The sequence below is a fragment of the Tachyglossus aculeatus genome, chromosome 1 (assembly GCF_015852505.1).
Source record: "Tachyglossus aculeatus isolate mTacAcu1 chromosome 1, mTacAcu1.pri, whole genome shotgun sequence".
NCBI classification, from domain to species: Eukaryota; Metazoa; Chordata; class Mammalia; order Monotremata; family Tachyglossidae; genus Tachyglossus; species Tachyglossus aculeatus.
Genome location: NC_052066.1, coordinates 34,196,810 through 34,222,702, shown reverse-complemented (window position 1 = coordinate 34,222,702; position 25,893 = coordinate 34,196,810). Strand labels below are relative to the sequence as shown.

The 25,893-nt window shown below is 40.0% G+C and overlaps 1 protein-coding gene across 1 annotated transcript in view; it reads right to left on the bottom strand.

Annotated features, from left to right (window-relative positions):
- ZBBX (zinc finger B-box domain containing) overlaps positions 1-25,893 on the bottom strand; it is a 123,937-nt gene that overhangs the window by 39,519 nt on the left and 58,525 nt on the right. The window contains 8 exon segments of the mRNA XM_038748666.1: positions 108-270; positions 1,790-2,109; positions 8,436-8,605; positions 10,543-10,622; positions 14,257-14,357; positions 14,720-14,814; positions 20,458-20,578; positions 22,558-22,726. Coding sequence (XP_038604594.1) covers positions 108-270; positions 1,790-2,109; positions 8,436-8,605; positions 10,543-10,622; positions 14,257-14,357; positions 14,720-14,814; positions 20,458-20,578; positions 22,558-22,726 — 1,219 coding nt within the window.

Sequence of the window (25,893 nt, the reverse complement as noted above, 5' to 3'; positions counted from 1 at the left end):
AGGCAAGTAGACAAAATGTTGATTCCCTCCTTTTTCTACCTGGAAAGTGGGTATAAGAATGGTCTCTATGAAAGGTATCCTTTTACGTTATTTTTTAAAAATAATACCTGTAAATGTGATTGTAGAGTTGGGAGAGCGACATTTTGAACCATCTGAAAGAAATGGGGTGGTGCTTCCTTTCACAGAGGTTGTACCAGCAAGAAAGAATCTTTCAAGTCCTTGGTATTGGTCAGATACAGGTTTTCTTCTAAGGGCTATTTCTTGTAATACCTAAAAAGTAAAATGTACAACATGGGTAAAGACTTATCCTCGTTATGGTCCTGAAGAAACACTTGCTACCATAGTTCATGAAATAGTCTAGTTCATTCATTCATTCATTTGCATTAATTGAGTGCTTACTGCATGTTTACTGTGTGCAGTTCTAAGTGGCCAGGTAGGGAATTATCCAAATAGCCAAACAAAATAAATACTTTAATTTTCTTAATGGTATTATTTAAATACTCAGTATGTACCAGCACTGTAGTAAGTGCCGGAGTACATATAAGACAATCAGGTTTGTTCTTTCACTCATTCATTCTATCATATTTATTGAGCACTTACTGTGTGCAGTGCACTGTACTAAACTCTTGGAAAGTACAATTCAGCAACAGATAGAGACAATCCCTACCCAACAATGGGCTCACAGTAGACACAGTAGTCCCTGTCCCACCTGGAGCGCACACTCTGAGAGATCGTCCTTTCACTTCTCACTTTTAGTGCTTTGGTTTTCTTCCTTTTCCTTCTCTCCTAATCCCAAAATTAATTCAGGGACCAGATTGAGGCCAGGGAATTTAAAGCATCTCACCCGATCTTCTGCAGACGTAGCTACCAATAGTCTGAATGACAGCATGACCTTATACATCCAAATAACTCTGAAATAAAACTCCTCATACTGTCTGTCTTCCTCATTAGATTGCAAACTCCTTAAGGGCAGCAGTCAAGTTTACTATATCATATAGTACTCTCCTGAGAGTGCTCAGCATACAGTAAGTTTTTAACAAAAATTGATTGATTGATTTGTTGAATGCCTACAGAGTGCCGAGTACTATATTATATACTAGTTTCAGAGACACTAGCAGAAACAAAGGAATATATTTTTATGGTATTTGTTAAGTGTTTACTAGGTACCAGGGCTGGGATAGATACAAAATAATACGGTTGGAGAGACTCCCTGTCCCCATTGTACAATGGAGGAAACTGAGGCACAGAGAAGTTGAGAGATTTGCCCAATGTCACACAGAAAGCAATTTGCAAAGCCAGGATTAGAATGCAGGTCCTCTGACTTCCAGACTCTTCCTCTTTCCACTAGGCCATGCGGCCTTATCTATTTTTTTAGTAAATTTATTAGAAATCTAATAGTGTAGATCCATATCAATATTGTTCTAATAAGGAGCAATTCATGCATCATAGTTTTAAGTTATGAAACTGAATTGCATCGATTTGGGGCAATTTCTTTATCTAGATATATGAGAAAATATTATATAGAAAGGGATAGTGACCTATATTCACAGTTTTCCTGAAATACCCCAGAATTAGAAAGAAATGTTTTAGCCATCATTTAATTTCAGGACATATATTCAATATCATTTGTACCAGCATTTCTAATTGAGTCACTAAGCTGGTAGTGAATATCAATATTACATATTCTGTTGTAATTGTGTACTCACAAATATTAACAATAAATTTCACTGATATAATTTTTAGGATAACTGAGCCTTACCAAAAATTATTAAGCATATTATAATTTTACCTTTGATGGCTTTGAAATGTCTGGAATTTGTACATTAGCACTGTCTTTCAAATTGCTAAATTTTAGGAATTCTTCAGTATTTTGGTAGGATCTTGTTCTAGTGGAAGAAGGATCCAAATCTGTATTAACCAGATACGAGGTTCTCTCAGGTGTCAGGCTTGAACCAAGAAATGCATCATTATGTTCAGTTTTTATGCTTTTCTTCTCCCTTAAATATCCATCAGGAGGATTGCTGGGCACCATTTCTTCTGTGTTGGAGGAAAAGACATCAGCATCTGCTCTTTTTTGAAATTCATTTGGGAAAGTTTTTGCTGCTGTTACTACAAATGGAAAAAGAAAATGGGACAAATGATATGCTCTAAATTGCACCACATTTCTGCCAATTCATAAAATACTAATCAAAATTCCATAATAAAGTTGATTAGCAACAAATAATTCTAGATGTAATTCAAGCAATCATGTAATTTTCACCCAAGTAGAGGGAAGCTCCAGGAAGAATAAATATTTACACTCTTCTGCCAATTATCAATTACCAATGCTAACAGAGGGAGGTAGAACCTGGATAAATGAAAACATGATTTCACTTTAGCCATTGGTTTCAACCTCTTCTCCCAGTCTACCTTCACAAGAGCTATTAATGAGCAGAAAAATTCAAACCCATTGTATTTCGTTTTATCTCCCTTCCTCAACTGCCCTCCGATGGAAAAGTAGTCAAAAAGCCAGGTAGTAGAATTTATAAGAAAATATAAACAACCTGGATAAATTTGCGAAATTGAAAATAGACTTAGAGATATATCAAGCATTGACTGTGTATTAATTTATTAGATCCCAGAATTATCTCTGCATTTAAATATTACTTTCTAGAGAAAAGAAAAATCTATAAAACCCTTCATATAAGCTTGCCCATCTTTGAAAATAGTATACAATCCATTAGCTAATATGGATATGGTTAATTGTGCCTACTTTGACGAAAAATATTTTGCCATAATAGATTTTTCTGGAAGTAAAAGATGCTATAACTAAACAATTCTGACAGCAGAATTCAGAGGAGTATTCTTTTTTTTTTTAACAAAGTACCTCATCTAAAGCGTGTTCACAATGAGAACTGTTCTGGATCATTGAATAATGGAGTATATAAGAACTCCTCATTATATAACCAGTGCTTTGTTTTTGATTTAAGCAATAGGAGAAATGTTTGTAAGAGATAAGAGACTGCCAAAGCTATAACTCATAACAATATTTCAGGGTGATATTTTCCTGTAAAAAAAACGACTAAGCTACTAAGATTTATAAATCTTACATTGGTCACCCTGCCGTCTATTATACTAGACCCAAGAGTTGTAATCTTGCACTGTTCTGAGTCTAGTTGCCAAGGAAAGAATATGGTATCAAAAAGCAGCCTCAGTAGGAAGACACTTACAAAATGCTCCTAAAGTTAGGCACAGATCCAGCCTAAATGTCAATGTCATAGGAAACTCTTTCAATCAACCAACAGTATTTATTGAATCCTCACTGTGCACAGAGGACTGTACTAAGTGCTTAGGAGAGTACAACAGAGCAGGCAGTCTGGCCCATTGTCTTCTAGACTGTGAGCCCGTTGTTGGGCAGGGATTGTCTCTATTTGCTGCTGACTTGTACTTTCCAAGCACTTTAGTACAGTGCTCTGCACACAGTAAGCGCTCAATAAATAAGATTGAATGAACGAATGAAGGCAGACATTAAAATAAATTTGGATACGAACATAAGTGCTGTGGGATGAGGGTGGGTGACTATCAAGTGCTTTAAAAGGGTACAAAATCAAGTGTCTACGTGACCCAGCAGGGAGACAAAGTGGGGAAAAGTCAGGAAAAGCCTCTGGAGTAGATTTTAGAAAGGCTTTGAAGGTGGAAAGAGTGATGGACTATTTTGCATATTTTGCATATGAGATACCTGAGGCACCAGAATTGAAGTGATGTGCCCAAGGTCACACAGCATGCAAGTGGCAGAGCCAGGATTAGAAGCCAGGTTTTCCGAATCCCCAGCCCATACTCTTTCTACTAAGTCATGTTACATCTTATGAAGGAGAAGGGAGTTCCACACCAGAGGGAGGATATGGGGAATGGGTCGACAGCGAGATAGACAAGATTGAGGAACAGGAGTAGGTTGAGTTTCGAGAAGCAAGGTATTCAAACTGGATTGTAGTAGAGACCTAAGATAGGAGTACTTTAAAATTGATGTTTGATGAGGAGGTGGACAGGTAACCATGAGAGGTTCTTGAGTACTGGAGAAACATGGACTGAACATTTTTAAGGAAAAGTGATCTGGCCAGAAGAGCGATGTAAGGAATAGACTGGGGAGAGACATGAGGCAGACAGGCCAACGACGAGGCTGATGAGATAATATTGAAAATTTATGAAAGTCAAGTATCTTAAAATGGAAAATATTGTGAAACATTGTGAAGAAGTATAATCAGGGATGTTAGGACTAAGTTATCTTTAATTTGTCCTGCTTGTGATAGTTCACATTATTAACTATGAAGTGTCGGATCCTTGTCTGCTGGGTGACCTTGGTAAATCAATTCACTTCTCTGTGCTTAAATTACCTCAGCTTTAAAATGGAGATTAAGATTGAGATCCCCATGTGGGACAGCGTGGCTTAGGGGAAAGAACCTGGGCTTGGGAGTCAGAGGTCATGGGTTCTAATTCCGGCTCCGCCACTTATCAGCTACGTGACTTTGGGCAAGTCACTTAAATTCTCTATGCCAGTTGTCTTATCTGTAAAATGGAAATTAAAACTGTGAGCCCAACGTGGGACAACCAGATTACCTTGTATCTACCCCAGCGCATAGAACAGTGCTTGGCACATAGTAAGAACTTACCAAATGCCATCATTATTCTTCTAGACTGTGAGCTCTTGGTTGGGTAGGGATTGTCTCTATTTGTTGCTGAATTGTACTTTCCAAGCGCTTAGTACAATGCTCTACACACAGTAAGTGCTCAGTAAATACTACTGAATGAATGAGTGAATGAATGACAGGGACTGTGTCCAACCCAATTTGTTTGAATCAACCCTAGTGCTTAGTACAATGCCTCACACATAGTAAGTGCTTAACAAATACTGCTACTGTCATTATTATTACTGTTGTTATTATTCTATAACACGAGTGACTCTGACTAGTAGATGCAATAAGATATAAATGATCTTATCAAATCCTCTCATATATAGTGTATGATGACTTTTACAAAGCAAATATTGTTTTACCTGATTAAAATTGCTGTCAGAAAATTGAACATCCTAAATTCTCCTTCCTATTTCTTATAACCTCTAGATGGGATTGATTTTCCAAATGAACGATTACAATTTTAAAGAGAATTGTTTACTCCTGGAAACCTTCTTAGAAATTCCTGAAAATATGTGTTGTTTTGTATTTTAATGAGTCAGTGTTGATGGAGAGTGAAATAAAATTTACCTTTATGAATCTCTTTACAAGGCAGCGGATCCATGCCACTACAAAGGGCTAAGTGGTGAGTTTTTTCTTTAATTAAAGCCGAATACAAACAGTCTACGCTCTGCTTTGTTGAAAGCCACAAGTGTGCTCCGAAATGAAATCCATTCTTCTGATACTCAGGTACTCTCCAACTTCAAAGTTCGGTATCATAAAAGTGGATTGGAAAGAAATAACAAAGTAAGGGTGAAATCCCTGGGTTAGAAAAACGATTACATAATTTGCTAGTACTGATGTTGCAGAGCAGCGGGAACTGAATGCAGAGATAAAGGGCGCTCTACAGTCTTTTTGTTTCAATAACTTTTTAAAACTTCTGAAAGAAAAGACCCAATTAAATTCAAAATTATGCTTAATCAATTATCATACCGATTCTCCCCCTTGTGTCGGAGGAAAAGAGGGTGGCAAAAAATGAGGGACAGCGTCTCTGTTGATTTACAAAGAATACAGAAGGGAAAATACATTTCTTCCCTAGTACACCGAGAAGCAGCGTGGCTCAGGGGAAAGAGCACGGGCTTTGGAATCATAAGTCATGGGTTCAAATCCCTGCTCTGCCAATTGTCAGCTGTGTGAACTTTGGGCGAGTCACTTAACTTCTCTGTGCCTCAGTTACCTCATCTGTAAAATGGGGATTAAGACTGTGAGCCCCCCGTGGGAAAACCTGATGACCTTGTAACCTCCACAGTGCTTAGAACAGTGCTTTGCACATAGTAAGCACTGAATAAATGTCATCATTATTATTATTATTATTTGCCTTGTACCCCAGCCCAAAGGGTTTTCTCGGAGACTGCTACACTTCCATGACAATCTTGCCTCTAACACAGCAACTACCCTAATGTGCCCCTGCAATTCTCTGACGGGGCTCCCAGGGGCTAATGTGGTAGTGGTAGTCGTCGTAGTAAAAATAATAGTAATTCTATTACTCCTCCCCATCCCCCCCTCCTTACCTCCTTCCCCTCCCCACAGCACCTGTATATATGTATATATGTTTGTACACATTTATCACTCTATTTATTTATGTTATTTGTACATATTTATTCTATTTATTTTATTTTGTTAATATGTTTTGTTTTGCTCTCTGTCTCCCCCTTCTAGACTGTGAGCCCGCTGTTGGGTAGGGACCGTCTCTATATGTTGCCAACTTGTACTTCCCAAGCACTTAGTACAGTGCTCTGCACACTGTAAGCGCTCAATAAATACGATTGAATAATAGTAAGAGGAAAAGGAGTAGTAATTGAACTAGTAGTAGTGGTAGTACCCTACTGAGAGCTCACCTACTCCAGGGGGCCTTCCCAGACTGAGCCCCTTCCTTCCTCTCCCCCTCGTCCCCCTCTCCATCCCCCCATCTTACCTCCTTCCCTTCCCCACAGCACCTGTATATATGTATATATGTTTGTACATATTTATTACTCTATTTATTTATTTATTTATTTTACCTGTACCTATCTATTCTATTTATTTTATTTTGTTAGTATGTTTGGTTTTGTTCTCTGTCTCCCCCTTTTAGACTGTGAGCCCACTGTTGGGTAGGGACTGTCTCTATATGTTGCCAACTTGGACTTCCCAAGCGCTTAGTACAGTGCTCTGCCCACAGTAAGTGCTCAATAAATACAACTGATTGATTGATAGTACTGATAGTAGTAGTAGCAGTAATAATAATAATAATAATGATGGCATTTGTAAAGCGCTTACTATGTGCAAAGCACTGTTCTAAGCACTGGGGAGGTAACAGGGTGATCAGGTTGTCCCACAGGGGGCTCACAGTCTTAATCCCCATTTTACAGATGAGGTAACTGAGGCACAGAGACGTTAAGTGACCTGCCCAAAGTCACCCAGCTGACAAGTGGCGGAGCTGGGATTTGAACCCATGACCTCTGACTCCAAAGCCCGTGCTTACAGTAGTAACGTAAGAGTAGTAGTAGAGGTAATAGTGGTGGTAATAATAAGAGTAGTACTTGTAGTCAGTGCTTAGAACAGTGCTTTGCACATAGTAAGTGCTTAATAAATGTCATCATTATTATTATTATAGTCCCCTCTCAGGGTCGCACCTGGAGAGTTTCCAGTCTTGACTATGGGAGGGAGGGGTAAGCAGGAGCATATCCATTCCATTCCGAGGTTGGCCAGTGGCTAACAAGTGGAAGGCAATCTGCTACAAGTCAAAACTCACTTTTCCTGGGCAGCAGCAGTAGGGGAGAGAATCGAGGGTGGAGATTCGAGTTTACTATGTGGAAGGAGGCAATGGTAAACCAATTCCATATTTTTACCAAGAAAACTCTGTGAATACACGGCCAGAGCGACTGCAGTTGGAGATGCGGCGTTCTGGGAGACATGTGTCCATGGCGTCGCTATGGGTCAGAGATGACTTGACGGCATAAGACAAGATACGTACTTGTAGTAGTAGGAGAAAGAGGAGTATGGCTTTATGGTAGTAATAATAATAATAATAATGATGATGGCATTTGTTAAGCGCTTACTATGTGAGAAGCACTGTTCTAAGCTATGGGGAGGATACAAAGTGATCAGGTTATCCCACGTGGGGTTCACAGTCTTAATCCCCATTTTCCAGATGAGGTAACTGAGACCCAGAGAAGTTAAGTGACTTGCCCAAAGTCACACAGCTGACAAGTGGCGGAGCGGGATTCGAACCCATGACCTCTGGCTCCCAAGCCCTTGCTTTTTCCACTGAGCCCCGGGTAAGTGCACAGGCCTAAGAATCAAAGGGCCTGGGTTCTAATCCCACCTCTGCTGCTTGTCTGCAGTGAGACTTTGGGCAAGTCAGCTCATTGTGGGCAGGGAATGTGTTAGTTTATTGTTGCAGTGTACTCTCCAAGTGCTTAGTACAGTGTTCTGCACACCGTGAGGGCTCAATAAATGTGACTGGATGAATGAACTTAACTTTTCTGTGACTCAGTTCCCAAATCTGTAAAATAGGGATTAAATCCTACTCCCTCCTACCTAGACTATGAGTCCTGTTTGGAGGTTCCTTGTGTCTACCCCAGGGCTTAGTACAGTGCTTGTACTAAGATGAGATTGATTTTCCAAATGAACGATTACAATTTTAGAGCGAATTGTTCACTCCTGGAAACCTTCTTAGAAATTCCTGAAAATATGTGTTGCTTTGTATTTTAATGAGTCAGTGTTGATGGAGAGTGAAATAAAATTTACCTTTATGAATCTCTTTACAAGGTAGAGGATCCGTGCCACTACAAAGGGCTAAGTGGTGAGTTTTTTCTTTAATTAAAGCAGAATACAAACAGTCTACACTCTGCTTTGTTGAAAGCCACAAGTGTGCTCCGAAATGAAATCCATTCTTCTGATACTCAGGTACTCTCCAACTTCAACTTCAACTTCTCCAACTTCAAAGTATGATAATGATGATAATGATAGAAATAATAATGAATAATCCCAGCTCTGCCACTTGTCTGCTGTATGTTCTTGAGTAAATTACTTAACTTCTCTTGACCTCCATTTTCTTCAACACCTATTCCTCCTCCTACCATGAGTAACATGTGGTAAAGGGCAGCAGTGTGTCCACTTTGTGCAGTGTTCTTCACTAGGTATGGGAAAATACTAAATAAAATGATACCTTCCCTGAACATAAGGAGCTTACACTCTAATGGGTGAGACAAACTTAGCAATATTTACAATTAGATTGGTCAAAATAAATGTCGAGCATACATATTTATGAGTGCTACAGGGGCTATAAATAAGTTCCTAAATGCTGGACTATTCTTTGCTATAGTCAGTCGCTCAAAGGAAGAGAGATCAGGTTCCGGGTGATGGCAATCCAAGATTCAGAAAGCCGGGCTGAAGCTGGCATTGATTCTCGGGATGCCTACAATCATCATCATCATCATCATCAATCGTATTTATTGAGCGCTTACTGTGTGCAGATCACTGTACTAAGCGCTTGGGAAGTACAAATTGGCAACATATAGAGACAGTCCCTACCCAACAGTGGTCTCACAGTCTAAAAAGTGGAGGCAGGCTATTTGAGTGCCTCCCCCTAAACCCAGGCAAAGATTAGGTACCCCAAAATCCCATCACTGCCTCCTGAATTACTCCCTATCATTGCACACTGCACAGCTCTACTTAATAATAGCCCTCCTCCCCCTCCCCTCCCCCCCCACCTGACCCCCTTCCCCTCCCCACAGCACCTGTATATATGTTTGTACATATTCATTACTCTATTTATTTATTTTATTTGTACATATTTATTCTATTTATTTTATTTTGTTTATATGTTTTGTTTTGTTGTCTGTCTCCCTCTTCTAGACTGTGAGCCCGCTGTTGGGTGGGGACCATCTCTATATGTTGCCAACTTGTACTTCCCAAGTGCTTAGTGCAGTGCTCTGCACACAGTAAGTGCTCAATAAATACTACTGAATGAATGAATGAATGAATAATAGTAATTGCGGCATTTGTTAAGCGCTTATTATGCACCAGGCTGCCAGAAGCAGCGTTGCTCAGTGGAAAAAGCACGGGATTTGGAGTCAGAGGTCATGGGTTCGAATCCCGGCTCTGCCACATGTCTGCTGTGTGACCTGGGGCGAATCACTTCACTTCTCTGAGCCTCAGTTCCCTCATCTGTCAAATGGGGATGAAGACTGTGATCCCCCCATGGGACAGCCTGATCACCTTGTATCCCCCCTAGGGCTTAGAACAGTGCTTTGTACATAGTAAGTTCTTAACAAATGTCATTATGAGAAGCAGCGTGGCTCAGTGGAAAAGGCATGGGCTTTGGAGTCGGACGTCATGGGTTCAAATCCCGGCTCTGCCAATTGTCAGCTGTGTGACTTTGGGCAAGTCACTTAACTTCTCTGGGCCTCAATTACCTCATCTGTAAAATGGGGATTAAGACTGTGAGCCGCCCGTGGGACAACCTGATCACCTTGTAACCTCCCCAGTGCTTAGAACAGTGCTTTGCACATAGTAAGTGCTTCATAAATGCCATTATTATTATTATTATTATTACTATTATAGGGTGCATATAGACAAATTGGGTTGAACACAGTCCCTGCCCCACCTGTGGATCACAATCTTAATCCCCATTTTACAGATGAGAAAACTGAGGCACAGAGAAATTTAGTGACTTGGCCAAGGTCACCCAGCAGACAAGTTAGCAGAGCCCATATTAAAACCCAGGTCCTTCTAACTCCCAAGCCCATGTTCTATATATTACACATAGAAAGAGAAAAATTTTGCCAGCACTGATTTCTCAAAACACTGCCAGCTGAATTCATCCTCGCAATTTAAGAGATTTGCCACTTACCTGTATTGGCTGTTGGACTCGGCCATTTCAACTCTGTAAGGCACGAAGCTCTCCTTGCCTTTGAGTTCCTCTTCACAAGTCTCATTAATATTAAGACATACAATGTTAGTACACTCAAAGTTCTTATTAGATTGAATTAAATTAATTAAATAAACAAATAAATTAAATTAGATTAGATTGATTAAATACGATTGAATGAATTAGACCGAACGCAATAAACCCAGGGAGATATCTAGGGCCAGCTACATTCCAACATAAATGTATGTTATCTTTTGAACTTGTAAACCAGAGTTTATTTTAAGGAAGTAGCATGGTCTATTGGAAAGAGCACAGATCAGAAGACGTGGGTTCTAATCCCAGCTCCACCAACTGCCTGCTGCCTAACCTTGGACAAGTCACTTCACTTTTCTGGGACTCAGTTTCCTCATCTGTAAAATAGGGACTTAGTTCTCCCTCCTAGTGAGACTATGAGCCCCATGTGGGACAGGGGTTGTGTCCGACCTGCTCAACTTGAACAGTGCTTGACACTTAGTAAGCGCTTAATAAATAGGATAATTGTATATTATTATTTTGACGGGGAGTGTAGGGAAATGCAGTAACATCGCCTTTGAGTGACTTCCCTCTGGAAATGAGAACATAGCTCCAAGACCTTTTCAGGGCTACTACTGACTCCTGTCACGTGTGGGGCTCCAGAAAACTAACCCATGAGGTTGGAAGTCTCTTAGCTGGCCCTGGCTAGAACCTACCCAGCTCAACTTTCAACCCATCTAGCAGCAGCAGCAGCCCCTGGAGAAGTGGCCAAAGTCAAGTCATCATCATCAATCGTATTTATTGAGCGCTTACTATGTGCAAAGCACTGTACTAAGCACTTGGGAAGTACAAATTGGCAACATATAGAGACAGTCCCTACCCAACAGTGGGCTCACAGTCTAAAAGGGGGAGACAGAGAACAAAACCAAACATACTAACAAAATAAAATAAATAGAATAGATATGTACAAGTAAAATAAATAAATAAATAAATAGGGTAATAAATATGTACAAACATATATGCATATATACAGGTGCTGTGGGGAAGGGAAGGAGGTAAGATGGGGGGGATGGAGAAGGGGACGAGGGGGAGAGGAAGGAAGGGGCTCAGTCTGGGAAGGCCTCCTGGGAAGTCAAGTGGGAGAAATAAGGGATGTATTAGAGTAGGAATCAAAAGGTAAACAGAGTCTAGGAACAGTAAACTGTGATTGAGGAAGAGAAGACATTAGGAAGACCAGTGCCTGTCTAGGGAAGCCCAGATTCCCAAATACAACCTTAAAGCTCAGAATAGAAATTTCCGCCCACCTTGACATCAAAACCTGCTCCTGCATACTGACCATAACCACTGTAACTGCTAGAACCACAAAAAAGTCTGACCATTTTTAGTTTTAGTGGGAGTAAGAAAGAAGGAAGACTTTAAAGAAAAGAAACTGTCTTTCCCGAGGTATTTTAAGAAGAAAAATGTGCATATTCCAGACATTTTTCTACAAGGTGCTTGAGGCACTGAAGGGTCAGGGTTCAGGTTTTAGTTTCACTTTGATACTCTTTCCCAGCACTTAGTATAGTGTTCTGCACACAGTAAGTGCTTAATAAATTCACAGCAGCATGGCCTAGTGAATAGAACACAGGCCCTGGAGTCAGAAAGACCTGGGATCTAATCCTGGCTGTGTCACTTTGTTGTGTGACTTCACTTCTCTGTGCCCCAGTTACCTCATCTGCAAAACGGGGATTAAGATAGTGAGCACAATGTGGGATATTGACTGTGTCCAAACTAATTAGTGTGCCTGGCACATACTAAGTGCTTGATAAATATCATCTAAACAATAGAAACAAACCATAAAACACAAGTTAAATACCTTGTTGTTGTGCCTACTTAGACTGAGAGCCCCATCATATAACTACTAACCCAGTAATTAGTGCAGTGCTTGGCACATAATAAGTATGTTGCTTACTACAGGCAAATACCACAATCACTATCATTCAGGTGCTCAAAAATCAGCAAGCCAATATTCAAAGATTTTAGAGTATGATTTTCTTGGTTCTGCAAAACCGATTTTGGAAATTATAGAGTTGAAATGAAGAATTTAGAAGGCACTTCTAGCCATGGGGTGCCCTCTGAGGGGGTTGGGGGAAGGTAGATTTGGACTGTAGGAGCCTAAGAAACAAACTTGTGAAGTAGGTGTGAACTGGCTAGGCTCTGAGCCAGTCAGATTCAATAATCTCACAGTCTTAATCCACACCAGACTGGTGGAAATACCTAGATCTGACCCAGGGGATGATGGGTGAGTTTTCCCCAATCCCAGCAGCATTTGACCCTTAGGTTTGTAATTCTTACGCTTTCTAAACATGCATTTATTAATAATAATGATGGTATTTGTTAAGCGCTTGCTATGTGCAAGCAGTGTTCTGAATGCTGAGGAGGTTACAAGGTGATCAGGTTGTCCCATGGGGGGCTCACAGTCTTCATCCCCATTTTTACAGATGAGGGAAGTGAGGCACAGAGAAGTTAAGTGACTTGCCCAAAGTCACACAGCTGACAGTTGGCATGGCCGGGATTTGAATCCATGACCTCTGACTCCAAAGCCCGTGCTCTTTCCACTGAGCCACGCTGCTTTCATTAGAAATAAAATATCTGAAGACGTCTTAGTCTTCCCCTTTCAAAGGTTTATTGAAGGTACATCTTCTCCAGGAGGCCTTCCCTGGCTAAGCCCTCCTTTCCTCTTTTCCCGCTCCTGTTTGCATCACTCTGAGTTGCTCCCTTTATTCACCTCACCCCCTCCACTTCCCAGGCATGTAGCACTGATGTACATATCTGTAATTTATTTATTTATTTTTATATGAATGCCTGTGTCCTCCTCTATATTGTAAACTAGGGGATGTATCTATTTATTGTTATATTGTACTCTCCCAAGCACTTAGTACAGTGCTCTGCATGCCATAAGCGCTCAAGAAATACAACTGACTGATAGTAATCATTACAGCTATAACAGAAATGACTTGATATACATAGTGCAAGCACTGAAAGTGATTAAAAAGTTACACATCCAAATAACTATGAAAACTCTCAACTTTGATTAAATGAATCCTTACCCAAGGAAAACCACTAGGTGCAAAAATGGAAAGCCAAATAAGTACTTCGTAAGTAAGTAAGATCAATCTTTTGCTTTTGAAAAATGTCTGGACCACACACAACTTTTTTTGCATACTATAATATTTAAGTCAATTAATTTGAATCTTTTTAATTTAGTGTTTTGAGAATTTTAATTTTTGAAATGTATGCTTTATATGAGTATGTGTGTAGAAGCCATGTGGCTCAATGGAAGGAGCACGGGCTTTGGAGTTGGAGGTCATGGGTTCAAATCCCAGCTCCACCACTTATCAGCTGTGTGACTTTGGGCAAGTCACTTAACTTCTCTGGGCCTCAGTAACCTCATCTGTAAAATGGGGATGAAGACTGTGAGCCCCCCCGTGGGACAACCTGATCACCTTGTAACCTCTCCAGCGCTTAGAACAGTGCTTTGCACATAGTAAGTACTTAATAAATTCCATTACTATTATTATTATTGTATGTATATATATACAAACATACATATATATATATATATATATATATATATACATATATATAACTTTGGATAAACTATGATTTATAACTAAGTAATAATAATTTTGATTGTGCACTTACATCATTTAGTTCCACTATGTTTACACATGATTCTTCAAGTCTTTCTATATCAGTGTCTTCTCCTAAGGAGTTAGCAGTGTGATGAAATTGCATCTCTTCAGCTAGGAATTAAGATTAGAATATAGCCTCATTCTTCAAAGTACATGTTTTACCTCTTACTGTACTTTCTTCAAGAATAATACCAATCAACAGACAGGGTTCTCTTCTCATTTTAAAATGTAAAAACTATTAGTTTTTACAGTTGTGTGAACTATTATTTTACACAAATTGGAATAGAAATTCAAAAAAAAACCTCCAAACATACAATTATTCTAACTTTCATCAGGTTTTCAATTATTCTCATAGAAGCCTATTCCTGGGAAGATAAAGAATGGTCATCCAATGGAATACAAAGGTTACAGGGAGAAACCTGAATGGAATTAAATTGATTCTGTTAGAATGAACTAATCAAAATCTAACTAACCTTTAATATTGTCTTTCCCATTTAGAATACAATCGGGTTCCTCAATTGACATTCGTGGTTGTCTGAATTTATTCGGGACATTTGCTGATGGAATGCTACGTAGCAAAATGAAGAACCTATTAGATTTGCAGAATCAATACTATTCACAGTATATCATAATTACATATAAAATCTTTAAAGCTCGCCTATAATTTAGCCTCGTGTTGTGAAACAAGTATTAAGTCAACAGCATTTACACATAATGGCCATGACTGCACAGCAACAATCATTTCATTTTTAAGAAGCAAATTCCATTTTTACCCAAATTTGCAGAGCCAAATGTGACCTTTCAGACCCGAGACATTTAAAGGCCTGCACTGGAGTAGTAGCAAAGGTATTTACTGAGTGGCCACATAGTTTAGCCCACTTTATTAAGTGCTTTGGGAAAATCGACAGAAGCCCAAGACAAATTCCCTTCCTAGAAGGAGTTATCAACACAACACGAGAAATGGCATCGCGTAGTGGACAGAGTTTGGGCCTGGGATTTAGGAGGTCATGGTTTCAATCCCAGCTCCACTGCCTGTCTTCTGTGTGACCTCGGGCAAGTCACTTCACTTCTCTGTGCCTCAGTTACCTCATCTGTAAAGTGAAGATTGAGACTGTGAGCCCCAGATGGGACAGGGACTGTGTCCAACCTGATCTACCCCGGCACTTATTACAGTACCTGGTACATAGTAAGTGCTTAACAAATACCATGATTATCATTATTAACAAACACGTTTACAAGCAGTGGAATCAGAATAATGGGTTCTTATCCCGGCTCCGCCACTTGTCAGCTGTGTGACTTCGGGCAAGTCACTTAACTTCTCTGGGCCTCAGTTCCCTCATCTGTAAAATGGGGATTAAGACTGTGAGCCACCTGTGGGACAACCTCATCACCTTGTAACCTCCCCAGTGCTTAGAACAGTGCTTTGCACATAGTAAGTGCTTAATAAATGCTATCATTATTATCATTATTATAATAAATGAATAAAATATTCTATCTAATATGGAAATAAACCAAATTTTTTGGAACTGTGTCAATCAACCAGTAGTATTTACTGAATGCTTACTGTGTGCTAAGCACCGTACACATCATTTGGGAGAGTACAATGGCATCGATAGACAGGATCCCCACCCCTGAGGAGCTTATAATACCTCACTGGTCATTTTGTCAAGCTCATCCAGGGAATATTATCAAGAATGGCCCTGTTCTTCTGCACTGCGATCATCCTCCTAGACTGTAAACCCGTTGTTGGGTAGGGATTGTCTCTATTTGTTGACAAATTGCACTTTCTAAGTGCATAGTACAGTGCTCTGCACATAGTAAGCGCTCAATAAATAGGATTGAGTGAATGAATGAATGAATCTTGGGTGGTTTATGGGTGGTGGAGTAGGAGGAGTGGAGGGATAACACCATAGCTCCTGGCTACCCCGCTAGCAAGGGAGAAAATTGGGGGAGTGAGTTTGTTTTGTTTTGTTTTAATGGGATTTGTCAAGTACTTACTATGTGTCACTATTCTAAGGTCTGGGGAAGAAACAAGTTAATCAGGCCATAAAGAGCCTCAGTTCCACGTGGAGCTCAAAGTCAAATAGGAGGGAGAACACTACTGAATCTCCATTTTTCAGTAGGGAAAACTGAGGCACAGAGAAGTCAAGTGACATGCCGAAGGTCACACAGCAGGCAAGGGGCAGAGCCAGAATTAGAACCTGGGTCCTCTGCATCTCCGGCAGGTTGGGAGTCAGAAGGTCATGGATTCTAATCCCAGCTCAGCCATTTGTCTGCTGTGTGACCTTGGGCAAGACACTTTATTTCTCTTTCTCAGTTGCCTTATTTATAAAATGGGGATTGAGGCTGTGAGCCCCATGTGGGAAAGGGACGGTTTCCAACCTGATTTACTTGTATCCACCCCAGCGCTTAGTACAGTGCCTGGCACCTAGTAAGATCTTAACAAATACTGCAACTAGCATTATCATTATTATTGTTTATATCCACTATGTCATTACGCTTCCCCAGATTTTGACAGGGTTATCAGACATAGTGTTAGTGGCTCTCCTACATGGAGCTCACAGTCTAATTGGAAAGGAGAACAGGCACTGAATTCCCTGTGAACAGATGAGGAAACTGAGGCAGAGAGAAGGTAAATGATTTCCCGATGCGACACAGCAGGCAACTAACAGAATCACGATTAAAACCCAGGCAGGCCCCTTGAATCCCAGGCCCTGGTTCATTCATTCATTCAATCGTACTTATTGAGTGCTTACCGTGTGCAGAGCACTGTACTAAGCGCTTGGGAAGTACAAGTTGGCAACATCTAGAGACGGTCCCTACCCAACAGCGGGCTCACAGTCTAGAAGGGGGAGACAGGTGTCAAGTGGTGCTTCTAAAAACTGTGACAAGGAAATGCAATCCAATTGAGTGCCGAAATGGAGAAGAAATTCTTTACAAATTTTACAATGGTATCATTATATTATATCATACGTTGTATGATATAATATTATGTTAAATTAGTATTTACTAATTTAACTAATACTCCAAGGCCTCAGGGCAATGTTACAATAAAGTAGTTACCTGCTGAATGAGTGCCTTAAGGGCAGGAACCAAGTCTTCCACTTTCAGACAATGTCTGCCATTTTCATTTTAATAATAATAATAATGATGATGGCATTTATTAAGCACTTACTACGTGCAAAGCACTGGTTTTTTTGAACCCCTTCCCACAGCACCTGTATATATATTTATATGTTTATATGTATTTATTACTCTATTTATTTATTTTACTTCTACATATCTATTCTATTTTATTTTGTTAATATGTTTTGTTTTGTTCTCTGTCTCCCCCTTCTAGACTGTGAGCCCACTGCTGGGTAGGAACCGTCTCTATATGTTGCCAACTTGTACTTCCCAAGTGCTTAGTACAGTGCTCTGCACACAGTAAGCGCTCAATAAATACAATTGATTGATTGATTGATTTAATGGCATTTATTAAGCTCTTACTATGTGCAATGCACTGTTCTAAGCGCTGGGAAGGTTACAAGGTGATCAGGTTGTCCCATGTTGGGCTCACAGTCTTAATCCCCTTTTTACAGATGAGGGAACCGAGGCCCAGAGAAGTTGAGTGACATGCCCAAAGTCACACGGCTGACAATTGGCGGAGCCAGGATTTGAACCCATGACCTCTGATTCCAAAGCCGGTGCTCTTTTCCACTGAGCCATACTGCTTCTCTACCCTAAGCACTTATAGTGCATGACATATCATAGTCAGTCAATAAATACTGTTGATGGTAATGATGATGTAGGAAGAACCAAATGACCATGTTGGGAATGTTAAAACATTTCTTCTCTTAAATAAGCAGCATGGCCTAGTGAATAGAATGGGGGCCTGGAGTCAGAAGGATCTGGGATCTAATCCTGGTTCCTCCACTTGTCTGCTGGGTGACCTTGAGTGCTTCTCTGGGCTTCAGTTGCCTCATCCGTAAAATGGGAATTAAGACTGTGAGCCCCTTGTGGGGCATGTACTATGGCCAACCTGAATAGCTTATATCTACCCAGCGCTTAGTACAGTGCCTGGTAAATAGAAAGAGTTTAACAACTACTATAAAGAAAAAAGAAGTATACAGAACTGGAAGAGACTTAAAACCCCTCTAGACTGTAAGTTCGTGGTGGGCAGGGAATGTGTCTGTTATAGTGTTTCATTGTACTCACCCAAATGCTTAGTACAGCCCTCTGCACACAGGAAGTGCTCAATAAATACAATCAATTAATTAAAACCTTGCCAGCATCTCCAAGCAAGAACTACAGTAATAGTATTAGTAGTAATAGTAGAAATCCTAGAAACTACTAGTAGTAGTAGTGATAGTAATAATAATAATGATGATAGCATTTATTAAGTGCTTACTATGTGGAAAGCACTGTTCTAAGCGCTGGGGAGGTTACAAGGTGATCAGGTTGTCCCACGGGGGGCTCACATTTTAATCCCCATTTTACAGATGAGGGAACTGAGGCCCAGAGAAGTGAAGTGACTTGCCCAAAGTCACACAACTGACATTTGGCGGGGCTGGGATTTGAACCCATGAGTTCTGACTCCATAGCCCGGGCTCTTTCCACTGAGCCACGCTGCTTCTCCAGTAGTAGTAACAATAGTAATAATAGTAGTAATAACAGTAATAGCAATAATAGTAGTAGTAAAGAATTGATTGCACGTTTATTGAAATTAATGCACTATATCAAGTGCTTGGGAAGTTCAACAAAAACACAAGACATGTTCGCTGCCCACAAAGGGTATAGACTCTAACTGGGAAGACACAAGCAATAGAATCAGAATAAATAAAAACTGCATCCTGAGGATGGGCATAAATCAATACATAAATACAGGAGATGACATATGTATATATGTATATATGTTTGCACATATTTATTATTCTATTTATTTATTTATTTAACTTGTACATATTTATTCTATTTATTTTATTTTGTTAATAGGTTTTGTTTTGTTGTCTGTCTCCCCCTTCTAGACTGTGAGCCCGCTGTTGGGTAGGTACCATGTCTATATGTTGCCAACTTGTACTTCCCAAGCGCTTAGTACAGTGCTCTGCACACAGTAAGTGCTCAATAAATACAATTGATTGAATGAATGACAAGCACTCAGTTCGCTTGGGGTAGGGGTGGGGTGGGGTCGAAGGATGCAATCTACAGGAGGAAAAATAAAAACCTGCCTCCACATCAAAAACATAATAATTCTTGAAGTCAATAGTGCCAAAAAGTATCACTGGCAAATCCTCTTTATGTTTTCTAACTAAAAAGTCGTCTTTATAGTAAACACTGGGCCTTAAATTCAACAACCTTCTGTTAGGTTTCCGCAAGTAAATAAAGACAGTTGACAGTGAAGTTACAGTTTTCAGACCTAAATTCCTGCAGGAAAAAAATAAAATAGTAAAATGCTAAGATATTAAATGCTAACCATGAAAACTAAATGTTAAATAAAATTGATCTTAAGATAGGCAATTTTCAGGGTGAACTTTTATTTTTCTTTAGTACAATAACAATAATAATAATGGTGGTATTTGCTAAGTGCTTACTATGTCCCAAGAACTGCTCTAAGCACTGTGATGGATAATCAGGGTAATCAGGTTGTCCCATGTGGGCTCACAGTCTTAATCCCCATTTTACAGATGAGGGAACTGAGGCACAGAGAAGTCAAATGACTTGCCCCAAGTCACACAGCTGATAAGTGATGGAACCAGGATTAGAACCCACGGCCTCTGACTCGAAGCCCCTGCTCTTTCCACTAAGCCACGCTGCTTCACTGAAAATTAGACATCACAAATACAGTAGATTTTAAAATTTAGGCCTTTTCTTATAAATGGGGCAATTTTATGACTCTCCACAATTTTTTTAGTTCTATACTAAATGAAATACCGACAATGCTCCGATTCATACTACATGTAAACAGAGCTAGGACATCTTGCCCTTTTCAGGTACAGGGACACTAAATGTGCAGATTATCTTGTCAGTCTACTCTGCAGATTTTAGCGATGTTGTGGCTAGAATTAGAATTCTCATCAGAAAAATGTATCTAATGGAGATGGGAATATGATGTCATCTTGACTGAAAATTAGAATTCATTCATTATGAACCACACAACAATCATTCCAGAAAGTCACTTCACAAAAGCGCAAAAAATCAATTTTTCAGTAACACTTCAAAATCCAGTAAATACCTTCTGTACTTCTTAAGCCATAATTTCTCCATGTAGGACAAACTGTTTTCTTGAAACTCAATTTCAAGTGGTTCTCTCAAAATTCTAAGATTTGTTTGTACCTCACACGCAGCCATTGGATCTACAAAATAAAATAAAAATTGTATTCATCAGAATGATTTTATTAATCACCAAACCTTCTGAATAGATGCAAATTGCCCAGGCCTGCTTCCCAGAATCAAAGAACTGTATTGTTAGCTGAACACTCAGTATGATAAATAGGTTTGAATTATAAGGATCTTAGAGGATTCATACTGGGTGAATATTTAATTTTAGATTTTGAATCCAAAAGAAAATTGAAGTAACCAGTTAACCAGGTTCAACCAGTTTTGCTTACAATATGCTACTTTCTTCAATGATCCCTTGAATTCATTTTTTACAATTTTCAAGGCTCACTCTTTGTAACAAATCAATTACTGTAAAGCAGGGGAAACAAACAGCAACAGATTGACCTGCTGATCCTAGGATTCCAAAGGGTCACATTATTAGATGCCCAAAGAAGAAATTCTCTACAATATCACCCAGGAAATAATAATGATAGCATTTATTAAGCTCTTACTGTGTGCAAAGCACTGTTCTAAGCGCTGGGGTGGTTACAAGGTGATCAGGTTGTCCCATGTGGGGCTCACAGTCTTAACCCCATTTTACAGATGTGGGAACTGAGGCCCAGAGAAGTGAAGTGACTTGCTCAAACTCCAAAGGTGGAGCCAGGATTTGAACCCATGACCTCCGACTCCAAAGCCCATGCTCTTTCCACTGAGCCACGATTACACATTTCCTTTTTACTATAATTGCTTACCTAATTAACTTTCACATATTTGAAATGTCTGGATTGATCAATTACCCACTAAGGTATGGACTGGTCATCTATAGAAATTAAAAATGGGTTTAGATTCTCACATTGTGCATTCTAACACTGAGCACTATATTCATCAGGACTTTTTCAGAAATACGCCTTCTGGGAACACAGAAATATGCTCCTTTTACTCTAAGAAGTTATTTTGAATCGTGTTGTAAAGGGCTTTATTAAAAAAAGCTTAAGTTACACATGGCATGGGATTCATATTTTAATTGGTTATCGTGGTAAGTTGTGAGCAGAGAGAAACAGAAGTAGTCATACTGACGTCTCTTCTTCCCTTGAATCTTCAAGGATTATAACACATCTCCCCTGGACTGTGAGTGAGGAAGGGTCCCACTTTCTTCCCTGTTGCCTTCTGGAAGCCAGACATATGCCAGCCCTACTAGAGAATCCTTAAAGCGCTTTTGGTCGCTAGTACTGTCCCTCAATTTGCTTTATTCCAAACCTTGTCATAGAAAGAGAACACTGGTAAGTCCTGTAGACTGTAAGTTATTTCGGTAATATTAATAATAATAACAACAATGGTATTTGTTAAGCACTTACTATGTGCCAGGCACTGTACTAAGCGCTGGGGTGGATACAAGCAAATTGGTTTGGAAACAGTCCTCCCACGTGAGGCTCACGGTCTCGCTCCTCATTTTAGAGATGAGGTAACTGAGGCTCAGAGACATTAAGGATCATGTCTACAAACTCCACTGGAATTTACTTTGTCGAGTGTTTAATACAGTTCTCAGCATTCATTCATTCATTCATTGTATTTATTGAGCACTTATTGTGTGCAGAGCACTGTACTAAGAGCTTGGGAAGTCCAAGTTGGCAACACATAGAGACGGTCCCTACCCAACAGTGGGCTCACAGTCTAGAAGCACACCATAGGTGCTCAATAAATACTGCTGACTGATTGACTGATAGACAAACACTGGCAGCCCCCAAGTATCACAACACCAATGTCCAGTCCAGCATTGCTTGGGAGGTACATAGTCAATCCTCCCAATCTCGGGTGAAGAATCTTCTCCCTTTACTTCACTAAGCACAGCAAAAACCTATTCGGGCCTTTATGAAAAGTCCCATGCTTCACCTTCCTGGAAGACCATAGAGCTTAATAATGATGGTAATAATGTGAGGATTTCATATTAGCTGAAAGTGATGCTAAGCAAAATAACTCCAGGTTTCTTTTAAATGTTAAGGAAATAAAAACATACCTGCTTTAGCCTCTTGGGAGTAATCCCTCTGTCCATAATTTCCAGTTCTGTGGTGAGTTAAAATTTCCTGGAAAGACTTGGCAGATTCAACCTCGTCAAATGAACCCTGAAGCAATAATCCTCCTTTCTGATTAGCAGACTCAGTGCCGTCTAGTGCTGGAGTATCTATCTAAATAAACATGAAACAGCCAAATTTTAAGAAATGTGTATATTACTTCTCAAACCATGCTCGTTCTAAATTTTGGAATCCTTTTATATAGATTTATTCACTACAAAGCAATATAATTTATCTAGAAATATAAGCTCCTGAACTCTGATTCAGATTGTGACTCAGACTCTAGCAGCTAATCCTGAGGGAAAGAACGCGGATTTAGAAATTAGAGAACCTGCGTTCTAATCCCAACTCCACCACTTTTCTGTTGTGGGAATTTGGGTAAATTGATCAATTTCTCTTTGCGTCAGTTCCTTCATGTTCTAGACTGTAAGCTCATTGTGGGCAGAGAATGTGTCTATTTATCGTTCTTGTGTACTCTCCCAAGCGCTTAGTACAGTGCTCTGCACACAGAAGGTGCTCAATAAATATGACTGAATGAATGAATGAAATTAAATGGGATTAAATAGTCCCTCCTACTTAGGACTGTTAGCCCCATGTGGGAGAGGAACTGCATCAGACCTAATCCATTTGCAGCTACCCCAGCACTTAGTAAAGTGCTTGGCATTAAACTAATTCCATTATTATTATTATGAATCACAACTCATTATTTTCCATCTACATAAAACAGTGAATAGCATCCTAAGAATGTTATTATCTATGTAATTCAGTTAGTAGTATTCCAGGTATATCTACTAATTCTATTCTACCTTTCCTAGAGTTTCGTACAGTGCACTGCACACAATTGGCAATCAATAAGTACTACTGATCGAAAAACATGTATTTCCACCCACTACGTGTAGAGCATTATATTAACTGACCTGGAGAGAAGAAGAGTGATAAAAGGTACAGTTGTTGTAAAAGATACAAACCTGCTCTTAAGTAATTAACAAATTAGCAAGGAAGAAAAACCATAATTTGCAGTTTGGAGGAAAAGGAAACTGGAACAACGGAATGGTGAAAGTGCTTAAGTAGCTGGGTACATAAATTGCTAGTAATAATAATTGCATTATTTGTTAAGCACTTACTAAGTGTCAGGCACTGTACTAAGAACTGGGGGGATACAAGCAAATCAGATTGGACACAGTCACCGTCCCACATGGGACTCACGGTCTTAATCCCCATTTTACAGATGAGATAACTGAGTCCCAGAAAAGTGAAGTGACTTGTCCAGGGTCACACAGCAGACAAGTGGCAGAGCTGGGATTAGAACCCATGACCTTCTGATTCCCAGTCCTGTGCTCTACGCAATGCAGCTTGGTTCTCCAGGGGCTCCTCCTCCTTGTACTTCCCAAGCGCTTAGTACAGTGCTCTGCACATAGTAAGCACTCAATAAATATGATTGATGATGATGATGATGATGCAGAGAAACAAATGAATTGCTGAAGGCTTCTGGGAGGAAGCGAGATTTCAGAATGGGAGAAAAGTCACCTGCATTGTTGGAGCTGCCCTAGCTGAGTTGACTGCTGCTCACTGTTCAGATATTTGGATTGAAACAGTATGGCCTAGTGGAAAGAACATGGGCCTGGGAATCAGATGATATGGGTTCTAATCCTAGCTCTGCCACTTGCTTCCTGTGTGATCCTGGGCAAATCACTTAGCTTCTCTGAGCCTCAGTTTCCTCATCTGTGAAATAGGGATTCAATACCTGTTCTCCCTCCTACTTAGACTGTGAGCCCCATATGGAATCTGATTACCTTGCACCTACTCCAATGTTTAGTAAATGTTCAGCAGATAGTAAGTGCTTAACACATATCACATTCATCATCATTATTATTATTATTATCAATCAATCAATTGTATTTATTGAGTGCTTACTGTGGGCAGAGCACTGTACTAAGCGCTTGGGAAGTACAGGTTGGCAACACATAGAGACGGTCCCTACCCAACAGTGGGCTCACAGTCTAGGATGGTACCTTGGGAGAGAAGTGAGTTTACACATTTAAACTTCTGGGAAATTTGTTGATTCAGTTGTATTTATTGGGTGCTTACTGTGTGCAGAGCACTGTACTAAGTGCTTGGGAAAGTACGGTACAACAGTGAACAGTGACAATCCCTGACCACAACGAGCTCAGTCTAGAGTGGGGGAGACAGACATCAGTGCAAATAAATAAAATTACAGATATGCACATAAGTGTTTTGGGGCAGGGAGGGGGAAAGAGTAAGTAAAGGGAGCAGGTCAGATCAGAAGTGTGTGGGAGATGAGGAAAAATGGAGTTTAGTCTGGGAAGGCCTCTTGGCAGAGGTGGGCCTTCAGTAAGACTTGGAAGTGGGGGAGAGTGGTTGTCTGTCTGATATGAGGAGGGAGGGCATTCCAAGCGCTTAGTACAGTGCTCTGCATGCAGTAAGAGCTCAATAAATACGATTGAATGAATGAATTCCAAGCCAGAGTTAGGACTTGGGCCAGGGGTCGGCAGGAAGACAGGTGAGCTCGAGGCAGAGAGAGAAGGTTAACACTAGAGGAGCAAAGTGTGAGGGCTGGATTGTAGAAGGAGAGAAGCGAGGTGAGGTAGGAGGGAACAAGGTAATGGAGTGCTTTAAAGCCAATGGAGAGCAGTTTTTGTTGATGCAGATGTGGATGGGCAACCACTGGAATTTTTTGAGGAGTGGAGTGACATGCCCAGATCATTTTTGTAGAAAAACCACTAAATACTTAATCATATAACTTACATAATAATAATAATAACAATTAGTAGTAGTAGTAGTAGTATAATAATCATCATTGCATTTGTTAAGCACTTAGCATGTACCAGGCAGTGTCCTAAGAGCTGGGGTTGGACACAGTCCCTGTCCCACACAGGGCTCACAATCTTAATCCCCATTTTACAATGAGGGAATTGAAGCAAAAAAAGGCAAGTGACTTGCCCAAGGTCTCACAGAAGACACATAGTAGAGCCAGGATTAGATCCCAGGTCCCATGCCTGTGCTCTATCCACCTCACTCTGGCGGAGGCATGAATCATTTATGCAGTATGGATATTGATATTTGGCCAGATAATGTAGATAAATTACATCCTAAATAAGTACCGTGATTCTATTAAGTAGATAGCTCTAAAATTACTTCTTTTTAATGGAAAGATAATTTTGGCTAATGCATATTACTGTCAGAAAAATCCCTGTAGTATTTGAGTGTAATAACCACATAAGTAATCTCCCAGAATTAAAGTATAAATTTTAGGTCAGTGC